General features: G+C 63.3%; 1 protein-coding gene across 2 annotated transcripts; it reads left to right on the plus strand.

Annotated features, from left to right (window-relative positions):
• Nucleotides 1-3027: 3027 nt before the first annotated feature.
• On the plus strand, nucleotides 3028-10961 carry SLC25A10 (solute carrier family 25 member 10). 2 transcript variants are annotated; one of them, XM_043585371.1, is made up of 11 exons: nucleotides 3028-3575; nucleotides 6069-6188; nucleotides 6784-6898; nucleotides 6994-7042; nucleotides 7261-7302; nucleotides 8011-8054; nucleotides 8214-8284; nucleotides 8406-8498; nucleotides 8837-8914; nucleotides 9676-9732; nucleotides 9850-10961. In XM_043585371.1, exons 1-11 carry the CDS (start codon nucleotides 3483-3485, stop codon nucleotides 9949-9951), a joined length of 864 nt encoding a protein of 287 aa, XP_043441306.1. In that variant the 5' UTR covers nucleotides 3028-3482; the 3' UTR covers nucleotides 9952-10961. The 2 variants fall into 2 exon arrangements, with proteins under 2 accessions (XP_043441306.1, XP_043441305.1); XM_043585370.1 differs by having other exon boundaries at nucleotides 3273-3575; nucleotides 8214-8498.
• The last annotated feature ends 1084 nt before the right edge of the window (nucleotides 10962-12045 follow it).

Below are 12045 nucleotides of genomic sequence, written 5' to 3' on the forward strand. Positions count from 1 at the left end.
CCTCTTCCTGGGATGATGACACCCTCGCTGCGTCCTGGACGTGCTGGGGCTGACTGCTCAAAAGCGCAGTTGACCGTGTGCCTCAGGCCATACTCATTTTGCTTCCCTGATGCTGAGTGTCACCTGGTGCCCCCCACCTGACCTCACAGTCCCTCCTGGTCCTGCCCCCACCCCACCCCACCCACCCCACCCCAGCTGTGGTCTCCACCTGCTGTGGTGCAGTTGGCCAAGTGTCTCAGACCTGGCAGCAGATGGGGTGTGCCCTGGGTCCCCGGAGGCCACTTGGCCTTGGCCCGTGGGCCCGACACCAGGAGGTAGGTCTATGCATCCTGCGTTGGCTCGATGTTACTAGCACAGAACCTTGCGAGGCCCCGTCAGATCCTGGTAGGAATCCGCGTACCGCGTCTTCGTCCAGGCTGGTGAAATGGTCACAGAGGACCCGGCAGGGGGAGATCTGAAGCTGGCCCCTGGCTCCTGCCCGTTCCAGGAACCCTGGTGTCCACCTGGCCCCGCGTGGTGCCGTCCTAGCTCCCTAAGCGCCATGCAGGAGCGCTCAGGGACGGACGTCCTCCAGAGACGTGGCCGGCAGCCTTGTTCTCGAGACCTCACCTGACCTCTGCGTCTCAGAGCCCCTTGGATTTATGCAGAAGTCTTCATGATCCGTTTGAGAATTTGGCTGGGGATCTTTTTGAGTCCCCCCTGACCTGCAGCTTGCAAAGTCCCACCTTTCTCCTTTTTCGGTTGCCAAATGATCCTTCACGGAGGTATTTCCCTTCGTAGTTCTTAGCTAGTGGGGCATCCCACTGCGCCACTGTCGATGTCCTCGGTGGTGCCCTGAGGGTGGTAGCCATTGGTGTTGCAGCCCACAGACCGGGCCATCCCCAGGAGGTCTTTAATGGTTCCAGAGAGTTCTCTGGCTAAAGATCAGTGACGCATCTGTCAGGCAACGTTGACATTCTAATCAAAAGCGACATTGCCGCTGTGCTTAATATTTTTCTGCTTCTTTCTGTCTCCGCGGTTCCTTGAGGGTTTTGATGAGCAGGACAGAGGTGGAAGGTACCACTTCAATCTGGGCCTGTCCCGAATGGTCAGTTTCACTGTAACCCCCAGACCCTTCCAGTCACTGGTTGCCTTGGCGATGTCATCACCAACCTATCTTGGAGATAGGCCAGTAGGGCTGAGCTTCGGGGCCAGGGCGGATGTAGCCCCGACTCCCCCACTGGCGCGCCTCAGGTCCACGAGTTTGATTTCGTCTTGCTCGGGGTGGAACTTAGGCGGAAGGGTAGAGGCGGCCGCTGTCGGAGGAACTCGGACTGGGGACTGCTGAAGACAGTAGCACCTTCGCGCCCCTGAGCAGAAAGCCAAAAGCTAGACCCCTTATTTCTTAAGAGGGCGCCCCACACTCCACACACTTACCATTTTCCAGGATTCCTCCGCACGTCCGGGGCTTCTCCCGTTCTAGGCGGGGCTTCGCAGGTCGCTCGTGCTGTGTCTCATGTTCTGGGCGGCCCACCATCTGTACACAGCAACCGCTGGTCCCTTGGCCCCTCACCTTCTGGGCTGCCCGCTCCACGCCACTGACGTGTTTGCTTAGTCAGGAGATGATAACATTGCCCTCGGGTGATCCAGGATTCCAACATCTCGATTTATCCTGAATGAGACCGGTGCAGGGGCAGGTTTTGTGCTGGCCTGGGTCTCAGAGAGGGAGTGGGCTCAAAGGTGCTCCTACTTCCCATAGGACCCTGGACAACGAGGCCCCTCCTCTGCAGCCTACCAGTTCCATCTGGTAGCCCTGTTTTTTTTTTAAACAAAGGGCCAGCTCAGCTGTGAAAGCCATCTCGCTGTTTGGTGACACATTTTCACATTTCCTTACGGAGCTGTGTCTCGCATCCTCTCTGGTTTCTTTTCTTTCTTTCTCTTTGATGGAATTGTTTCTCCTGATTTAATTGTCAGATTGTTTATTGCTGTTGTATAGAAATACAATTGAATTTTTGTTTAAGTAAGCTCTATGCGCAACGTGGGGCTTGAACTCACGACCCTGAGATCAAGAGTCACATGCTCTTCCGCCTGAGCCAGCCAGGCGCCCCCTCTCTGGTTTCTTCTGGAGAACTGCTGCGACCCTTCCGACCCTTCCCTTCCGGCTCCGGGTCCCACTGGCCTGTGTTTTCATCCAGATGCAGCTCCCGTCTCTCCCCCTTCCCCCCCCCACTTAAGAAAAAGCCGGATGTCTGTGTGGCCGACGCTCCCTCCACCTCCCCAGTCCACAGCATTTCTGGGCTGTTCACTTCCCCAGATGATGACCTCAGGGTCAGAAGCCTCCTAGCCTTCTGGAGGGCAGTCTCCTTAGTCTTCAGGTGGCCACTTGAAGCAAATAGGTTTGCTGGCCCATCTTACCCCTCTGACACAGCGAGATAACTGCTGGGCGCTCAGAGGCCAGCTGGACTTGTTATTCAGGGTTCTCAGCAGGTGCGGAGAACCCCTGGGTCCATGTGGCCCCAGGGATTCCAATTTCCATCTTGCCCAGCAGGTGTGTCTTTGTCCAGCACTTGCACCTGCTGTTTGCTGGATGGTGAGGTGAGAGTGGGAACGTGTGCACAGGTGTGTTTCTCATGGGGACAGGCAGCCGGCCTCCTGATTGCCACTTCCCAGGAGCCTGAACCCCCGTGGCTCGGAACTTTGTCCCCTTGTCCTCCTCCGGGATGGCTGCCTGGGGCTGTCTGGTCAGAGCAGACCTGAGGCTGGCCTTGGCTGGGAGCTCCGGAGAGTGGATTGTCTTCTGCCCCTAGTTTTCATGTAATTCGCAGGTTGGCTCCAAGAAGGTTTTGTGCCACCTCTTTTGGGCGCACGTGTCCCAGGGCTGACCCCAGGGCCTGTGTGGCTGCCTTGGGACACAGGGTGCAAGGTCAGGGCCTCGGCTGGGGCGGGGTGTTTGCAGGAGGCCGGGCTCCGGGAGTGGCGGGGACTGGCCGAGCGCCGAGGCCACTCCTCAGCCGTGACCTTCGGAGACCTGCCCTAGGCGTGAGGGTGGCCCTGGGGGAGCTGGAGCAGGGCGGCGGAAGGACGCCCGGTTCTCCGGGAGAGTGGAGCAGCCCACTCAGCAAGCTCCCGGGGGTCCGCGCGGCCGCGCCCGTTCCCCTTCCCTCTCCCGCCGCCTGCTGCACACGGGGAGGCGGCTCGGAGGAGCCCTTTCCGCTGGCCAGCCCGAGCGCGGCCGCTTTAAGGCGCGGGGTCCGCCCCCTGGCTCGAGGCGGGGTCGCGGTGGCCCCGCCCCCAGAAGTGGTCCCGCCCCCGGGGCCGCGCGGGCGCATTGGCTGCGCGGCGCGCGGGTGGCGAACGGTGCTTTGAACTCGGAGCGGACGGCTACGCGGGCCGGGGTCCGGGACTGGGGTCGGGGTCCGATCGGGGCCTGGGCCTGAGCCGGGGTCTGGGCGGCGCGAACCGGGGCCGGCAGCCGGCGCTCCTGGGCGTCCGCGGCGCGAGCCATGGCGGCGGAGGCGCGCGTGTCGCGCTGGTACTTCGGGGGGCTGGCCTCGTGCGGGGCCGCCTGCTGCACGCACCCGCTGGACCTGCTCAAGGTGAGGTTGGCGCGGGCCGGGCGGGGGCGGGCGACGAGCGCTACGGGCCGGGGGGGGGGGGGGATGGGGGTGGGGCGAGGGGGCCCGCCCAAGCTCTGGGCGCCGACCAGCCTGGCGCTGCACTGCCCGGGAGGGCCTCGGACTTGGGTCGGCCTTGGCGCCGGGCCTGAGGGGCATCGGTTCACCGCCCCCGCCGGGAGACCCTGCCCACTCCCGGATGGAGGCGCCCCGTTGTCGTAGCTCAAGGGCCGCGGTTCCCCCATACTACCTGTGTGACCTTGGGCTAGTCACTTGGCCTCTCTGAGCCAGTTTCCACCCCTCACTTTTGAGCACAGTTCTTCTGCCTGGTTGCAAGTTGAGGGGGTGGTTCTGTGAGGCGCACAGAAGTTGGCATCTAGAGACGAGCCAGGGCTCCAGCACACCCAGGGCCCAGGTGGCCTCCCTGCCTGGTGGGGACCCAGCACACAGTGAGGGAGTGCGGACTGCAGGTGGCTGCTTCCTCCTGGACCGGGTGGGCACCTGGAAGCCAGGGACCCTGCGCCCGTGCAGGTCCTGCCCTGTGAGGGTGAGCAAGAAGCATTCATGCTCACTTTATTTCTTTCAGAAAATACGCTTATGGGGCAGTACAAGACAGAAGTTCTCTTGTCTCCCAGAGCCGGCGGGGGGTGTTTTCTGCCCCTTTCTCCCCACAAAGAACAAAGAAGAAAGGGCCAGTGATGCAAAGCATAGCCTGCCCAGGAGGCCCTGCCCCGGGGAACCTGGACTGGGGTCACATGGACCCGTGGGCAAGGGACAGCAGCCCAGCCACCTCCTTCCCTGCCCCCACCCAGAGCAGCCTGATCCCCACACTGACCCTCTGGGAGGGACTGGCACGGGGGCCCTGTTGACCCAAACCTCAGCCTCGCTTGCAGCCCGGCCAGGCCCCCACGCTGTCGTCCCCCTAAGGTATTTTCCTTCCAGCGACTTTTTTGCTGAGTGGAGGAAATTGACTTCTCGAGTAAAAATGCACCCCCTCCCCGGTCAAGGCAGCATTAGCAGATGGGGAGGGGGGCTGAGAAGCTGGTGGCCCCTGGGCTTCTCCTGGGAGAGGCCTGCGTGGCTCCTGGTAGTCCCCAGGGCCTGAGCGCTGCCAGAAGGAGCAGGGCCAAGTCAAGGCTGCTCTGACCCCCAGAGAGAGGGGAGGCAGGGTCCCCTCCTTGTGTTTCATTTTGCTTCCCCCGTGTCCCCTCCCCCGTCCCCACCGTGGGGCCCTGGAGGGTTAGGCTCTCATCCGATGGTGAGTGGACGCAGCTCCCGGGGGCCCTTGGAGCCCTTGGAGCCCTCGCAGGCAGCCTGCAGTCATTTGTACCCGTCCACAGGCCCCGTGCCTGTCCCCCAGGTGCTGTTTTGCCACAGAATCCTGCAGGGGGAGGAGGTCGAGAGAGGCAGGCAGCCACAGGACCGGGGCCACTGTTTGGCCCCTGCTGGGGAGCAGCAGGCAGTGTGGACAGCCACGGAGGCCAGCCTCAAGGGGAGGCCCTGGCTGAGGCTGTTGCCTCTTGGCCCTGTGGTCACTGGAGAAATTATTTTATAGCTCGTTGATCTCTCCCTTTGCCTCTGTGCCCTGGCTCAGTCCTCAAGGCTGCTTCTCGCCTGGACGAGGGCTGCTTCCTGCATGGCCACCTTGCCCCCAGGCCCAGTGCCCTCTGTCCTATCCAGCTCGGCTGATGTGGCCGTGCTGAGCACGAAGCCCTCTCCACCCCAACCCACCTTTGCCCCACCACCAGAGCCCCTGGGCAGCGACAGAGTGGGAAGGGAAGGGTCCGTCCACTGAGCTACTTAGTGCTCACAGCACACCAAGGAAACTGAAGCAGGAGGGTCGGTAACCTGCCCAGCAGGCCCAGCCAGAACATCACTGAGGCTGGACAGACCCCGGGGTGGCCGTGCCCTGGCCCTCCCAGAAGTGTCTTTCCCCTTCTCCCCCGCTGAACTCCCACCACCTCTTCCCAGCCCACTGGGACTGTCTCTGAGTCCCCATGACTCTTGGTCCCTCTTGAGAAGGGGCATAGCTAAGAAACGGGGCCCTGCAGTCACCTGGTGGGTGTCTGCATGGTGCCTCGGTGTCCTCATCTGTAAAATGGGACTGCCAACCGCCATCCCAGTGGCAGGTGCCATGAGGACTCAGACACATATGTGGAGTATTTCTCACGGGCCTGGCGGGCTCACGTGTCAGCTGGTATTGTCACTTGTCGATGAAGAGTGTGGGATCGCGGCTGGGGCCAGGTGTGGGCGTGGCGTCCCATCTCTAACACCCCAGCTGGATGCCCTTAGGACACCTCTCTGCCTCCTCGTGCCTCAGTTTCCCGGCTCTAAACTGGGGTGCTGGTAATAGTCGGCCCGTGGGGTCTTCATGAGGACGTAAAGTGGTAGATGGTGGGAAAGGGCTCAGAGCAGAGCCGGCCTGGGTGGGCCCTGGGGCAGGGGCCCTGTTCTGAGCAGGTGTGACCCCGACAGGTACATCTGCAGACGCAGCAGGAGGTGAAGCTGCGCATGACGGGCATGGCGCTGCAGGTGGTGCGCTCCGACGGCGTCCTGGCGCTCTACAACGGCCTCAGCGCCTCCCTGTGCAGACAGGTGCCCCTGGGGGCCCCCCTCCCAGGACGCCGGGTGGGCAGGACGCATGGCCGGGGCACTTCGCCTCCCGGCCAGGGGCTTCCTTAGGTCCCGGCCCCAGAGCCCAGGCAGGTTGAAGGGAAGCCTGGCGCCCCCCAGGCCTGGACTCAGACACAGCCACGCCTCCTCGCCATGGGTGCCCCGTGGGCCCGGAAGTGACTTCTCCTCCTCTTCACGGTGGTTAGGACAAAGGAACCACGGGGCCCAGGGACGGCAACTCCCAGATGGCACAGGGTGCCGTGGGATCGGGTGTGCTCTGCCTCCTACGGGGCTCAAGACCCTCCTTTACAGGTGGGGAAGCTGAGCCCAGGGAGGGAAAGAGAGAGGAAAGGGCAGGACTCTGGACTCCGCCAGCCCCAGATTTGCACATTGTCTCAGCAACTTGCTGACCGTGTGGCTTCGAGAGAGTCCCTATATCCCCATGGCCCATTTGGTGATGACTGTGCATGGGGGGCGGGGGGGGGCCTGGAGGGGGGGAAGCCCGACAGGTGTCAGACAGACATGCCCAGCAGGGTCGCTCCACCTGCGCCCTCTGAGCTGGGCCCCTTTTCCCCAGATGACTTATTCCCTGACTCGGTTTGCCATCTATGAGTCCGTGCGGGACCACGTGACCACGGGCAGCCAGGGACCCCTGCCTTTCTACAAGAAGGTGTTGCTGGGTTCCATCAGCGGTGAGCTGCCAGCTGGGCTGGGCTGGGCAGGGGGGGGTGGGGGCATGCGGGCATCGCCAGTCACCGCATGCTGGCTCCGGGGTCTGTCGCCCCAGGTTGCATCGGAGGCTTCGTGGGGACCCCTGCAGATATGGTCAACGTCAGGTCAGTGTGCACACCCACCCAGGTCGGGGTCTTTCCTGTCCCCTGACGGGACCGCGGTGTGTTCTGCTCGGAAAGAGCTGCTCACGCCTTGGGGTCCTGGGCGCTGGGGGGCAGGCCGGGGCGGGCCCAGCTGCTCACTGCCAGGGTGAGCCCTGGAGCCCGCTGACCTCCGTGCGGGGCGTGTGAGGCGCCCCCTGAGCCGGTGCCCCCCGTTCCAGGATGCAAAACGACGTGAAGCTGGAGCCCAGTCAGCGCCGAAAGTGAGTAGCAGGGCCGAGGTCAGCTCCTGGGGCTTCCTGGCGGGTGTGGGGGGCCAAGCAGGCGCCAGCGTGGGCCCCAGTGGGCCGTGCTGCCCGTGGCGGCTGACAGCTTTGGGAAACCCGCACGGGGCACGGCCGTCCTGGGTCAGAAGGCCTCTGGCTGCTTTCTTTGGGGGAGAGTCTGGGATGGTGGCCGGGCTCCCAGGGCCCCCGAGGCCCGTGCTTGTCCTTGTTCACAGGGAGGATGGTTTAGAAGTTTGAGTCTGGGCCTTCAAACAGGTTTGGAAGCTGGGATTTTTTTTTTTTTTTAACGGTAAAAATCTTATTTTCCATGAAGTTTAAGTTCCTGTTAACTCCAAGGCTGCCTACGGTTTGCCGCCGTAGCTAAGGTGCAGACACGGGCTACAGTCAGCTGAGCAGTGAAATGGGGCTCCAGGCAAGCCCGTTGTCCTCTCTGTGGCCAGACTGTGAGCCAAGGGAACGGGGTGGAAGGAGGTCAGGCAGGCCCCCTCCTCACCCTCAGCAACAGCGGGCAGACAGGACCAGCCCCAGAGCAAGGGTTTTCTGGTGGTAGTTGGGAGATCTTCAGGCTCCTTTGTCCCCGGACTCCTGTGAGAGCTGCATGGCTCTCCCCAGGGAGGACCCTCCCTCCCTCGGGGGCTGGCGGTCAGGGAGAGCCTCACGGCGTCCATTCTGTGTCCCTGGCAGCTACGCCCATGCCTTGGATGGCTTGTACCGCGTGGCCCGAGAAGGTAAGAGGAGGGGGACCAAGGAGGCCGAGGGTGTGGGGAGCGTCGTGCAGGACCTGGGGGGGCCTCACCTCCTTCCTCCGGCATGGGGGGCGTGTGCGGGACCTGGGCGGGCCTGAGGGATCGGGCTGGGCTGGGCGCCTCACCTCCTTTCTCCGGCAGAGGGTCTGAAGAAGCTGTTCTCTGGCGCGAGCATGGCGGCCAGCCGCGGGATGTTCGTCACCGTGGGCCAGGTGGGGCTTCTGCTGGCCCTGGGGTTCGGTCAGCCCAGGTGGTGTCACTGTGGGCCCCCATCCGCTTTCCCCAGAGCTGGGGGCCCTCCTCCAGGCCCTCATCGCCCCTGCACACCCACAGCTGTCCTGCTACGATCAGGCCAAGCAGCTGGTCCTCAGCACCGGGTACCTGGCCGACAACATCTTCACTCACTTTGTCGCCAGCTTCATCGCGGTGAGTGCTGGGTCCGCGGAGGTGGTGGGGGTCCCTCACCAGCCTTGGGAGCTGAGGGTACCCAGGATGAGGCCCGAGCCCAGAAAGCAGGAGGCTTGGGGCGAGTCTGGGGGTGTCCCTCCGGGTTGTGTAAGTGGGCACCGAGGCCCTGGGGAGGGAGGAGCTCACGGATGCCCTGCTGCCGAAGCCGGGACAGTCCCTGGTTGGTTCCTGGTGTCCCTCGGGATGCATCCGGGGATCCGGGCCGGGGGCTGTGAGGGGAGAGGGAGGGTGCTTGCGCACTCTGCCTGGCAGGCCCGTTGGTGATAAGCGCCCCCACCTCACCCCACCCCACCCAGGGTGGATGTGCCACGGTCCTGTGTCAGCCCCTCGACGTCCTGAAGACCCGCCTGATGAACTCCAAGGGCGAGTACAAGGTGAATGGGGGCTGCAGGCACCACCCCCTCCCGAGTACAGACCCGGGGGCGAGTACAGACCCAGGGGCCGGGGGCGGCAGGGAGGGAGGGAGTCCCCGTGCTGCCACTTGACGCTCCGTCGCTGGAGGAGCCCCGTCCTGGCAGGTGGATGAGGCTCTTCCCCCTGTGACTGCGTCCCCTCAGTTGTCCTCCCCGGCTGGCCCCGGGGCAGCGGTTGGCACTGTGTGTGTTTTTAAAGATTTTATTTTATTTTACTTTTTTTGAGTAGGTTCCATGCCCGACATGGGGGTTGATCTCACGACCCTGAGATCAGGAGTCGCAGGCTCTACCGATGGAGCCCGCCAGGCACCCCCCCCCGCCCGTATGTGTTTTTAAATCCGATTCCTCGATGCGTTCACAGAGGCAGCCGGTTCACTGTAGTCCATGAACTTTTGGGAAGTGCCCGGGGCAGACCCACAGCGCGCGCCGCGGCTCCCCAGTCGTTACGGTGCCCTGCTTCGTGCCTGCCCTGCCGCGTGAACAGTCCCCCACGCACTGTGGGGGCCCGGCCGGTCGCCTGCCCTGGCTCTGGTTTTGCTGTGTCAGCAGACGGGGTGGCCGTTTGCCCCCCCCCCCCCCCTCGCCTCCAGCTGTCGTTGCCTTTGACCTCTCTGCGCAGGGCTGCTGGCTGGTGCTGAGGGTGGGAGGGGGGTTGATTTGTGCCTTTCAAGCCAAAAGCAGCCTTTCTTTTATTGCTTTGCTTTGTTTTGTGTTTTCTGCAGGGTGTCTTTCACTGCGCTGTAGAGACAGCAAAGCTCGGGCCGCTGGCCTTTTACAAGGTTGGGCAGGGCTGGGGCGGCAGGGCTGGGGCGGCAGGGCTGGGGCAGGGCTGGGGCGGCAGGGCTGGGGGTCCCTCTGGGGTCTTCTGACTCCCTGCTTCCCCTTTCCCCGCCCAGGGCCTGGTGCCTGCAGGCATCCGCCTCATGCCGCACACCGTGCTCACGTTTGTCTTCCTGGAACAGCTTCGCAAACACTTTGGCCTCAAAGTGCTCTCCTGACGGGGGCCAAGGAGTGGGCTGAGCCAGGGCCAGCCCCCAGCGCCAGGCTCTTCCAGGGTCTGGGAGGGCCGTGGGCGAGCGCTGCCCTGAGCCCAGCGTCTGCCCCGGCGCGCCCCGGCCTCCCTGGCCCCTGGCCCCAGACCCCACCCTGTCCTTTCCCAGCAGGCTCATTCCAGTGACCTTCGCCCCCTCCATCTCCTACCTGCCCGCCCCAGCCTGTCCCCTGCACACTGCTGACTCACCCAGAGGGGAGGGATCCAGGCCCTGGGTCCAGTTTTCTCTCCTCCCTGGGTAGCTGGTTAACACTGGAGGTGGGAGGGCTGGGCTGGGGCTTCTGGGGTCTGGGGTCCCCTGCCCCTTCTCCTTTGGCCCCTGAGGTTTCTTCATTTCATCGAGCAGCCGCCTGGGGCCCTCAACACCATCTTCCAGCAGCTTCCGTGGAGGACCTGGGTGGCAGAGCGGTGGGGCGTAGACCCCCTGCAGCGCTTTACCAAATTGCGTGTGTGCACGTGGCACTTTTATCCGTGGAGAGGGACCACCGCTTTTCCGAAGTTCTCGAAGGCGGCCATACTCTGGTAGCTCCAGGCCAGTGGGCAGATGGCACCGTGCAGAAACCACGTGCCCAGGAGGGAGGTGACCACATGGCCCGCGGGCGCCAGGTCCGGCCAGCCCCCGGTTGCTTTCACAAGTAGTTTCGCCAGAACCTCAGAGCCAGGAGGTCCTGCTGCCTTCAGGGAGCGTGCGGTGTCGTGCACGGGGTCCGCGCCTCCCCCTGCTCCCTGCACAGCGCCCTCTGCGCAGTGTCCCTTGGGGGCCCTCTCTGTGTGGACGGCAGCTGTCCGCGAGGCCCCCCGCAGCCGAGACCCAGATGTCAGCACCTGGGTTCTGTCCAAGCAGCCTGTCCTCCCGCAAGTGGGCCGGGGCCTCCCCAGGACCCCCGGGTACTGCACCCCCACCCCAGCAAGGGGTGTTCCGCAGGGACACTAATAAAGGACCGTGAAGTGCTCTGAGTCTGGCCTCCAGGGCAACAGACCCACTCTGCACCCTCCAAGGAGGGCTCTCCAGTGTCCAGGGCGGTGGGGGAGGCGGGGGCAAGGCTGAGGGGCCAGAGTGGGAAAGAAGCCCCTGGATACATTGGGGCAGCCTGCGGGCAAAGGAATTGGGGGACACTGGGCTGACAGCAGCCCAAAACTGGGGAAGGAGAGGGGAAGGGTGTGCAGGTTGGAGGTCTGGTCAGCATTGAGTTTCCAGATCCAAGTTACCATGGACCCCCAGGGTTTCCCCTTTTCAGCAGGCACCTGAGCGCCATGGTTTGAGGGTCCCCTGTTGGGCCGGCCGGCTGCCCTGGGAGCCCCCCCACCTTTGGCTGTGGGAGGAGCTCCTGGAGTCGGAGTCCTGGGCTCTTGGGCACTGCCCGGTTGTCTGGCAAGCCCAGAAAGGGGCTGGGGAGACCCTGGCTCTAGAAGAATTCAGACCTTCGGGCAGGCGGGCTGGGGCAGGAGCTGGTGTGAGTACCACCTGAGGCCTTGAAGTGTTCCAGGACCTGTGGGCGCTGCCCCGGGGGCCACCTGCTCACCAGAGACTGACAGGTGGTCTGCTGGCAGCTCGTCCAGACATGAGGACCTCCGACACCGTCCTGGAGCATTTCAAGTGTATAAAAAAATTAGTGGTGAGGGTCGCCCAGTTCTGCAAATGTACTAAAACCCACTATATCCTGATAAAGCTGTTCCTGCAAAAACAAGCCTGTCCACCCCAGCTACAGGGTAAGCACCCACTGGGCTGTCCGTGACCTTCACGCCCCACAGCCCCATCCCCACCCACTGCATTATTTGGAAGCAAATCCCAGACTTTGAATCATTTGCAGACAGATACTTCGCACCTGTACCTGTACGTTAGTCTTTCAAAGCATGTGATCGCTGCGGTGGTAATCCACCCAGGATAGAAACTAACGGTCAGTCTTCACTACCCTCGGGTTTCCCGGCTGCCCTGTGCTGGCTGTGTGCAGAGCGGGGTCCCCTCCCTGCCCTTTCTCTGCAGCTCGTCCAGTGGGCTCTTTCCTAAATCCAGCAAGCGATCTGGATCCAGGCCCACTCC

This window comes from Prionailurus bengalensis, chromosome E1 (assembly GCF_016509475.1).
Source record: "Prionailurus bengalensis isolate Pbe53 chromosome E1, Fcat_Pben_1.1_paternal_pri, whole genome shotgun sequence".
In the NCBI taxonomy this organism is placed as follows: domain Eukaryota; kingdom Metazoa; phylum Chordata; class Mammalia; order Carnivora; family Felidae; genus Prionailurus; species Prionailurus bengalensis.

Excerpts from the sequence above, each read along its gene's own strand:
- SLC25A10 (XM_043585370.1), top strand. The coding sequence starts at position 3,483 with ATGGCGGCGGAGGCGCGCGTGTCGCGCTGGTACTTCGGGGGGCTGGCC. Across the intron at positions 6,899-6,993 it reads GTTGCTGGGTTCCATCAGCG|GTTGCATCGGAGGCTTCGTG; the intron begins GTGAGCTGCCAG and ends CTGTCGCCCCAG. Across the intron at positions 7,043-7,260 it reads GCAGATATGGTCAACGTCAG|GATGCAAAACGACGTGAAGC; the intron begins GTCAGTGTGCAC and ends CCCCCGTTCCAG.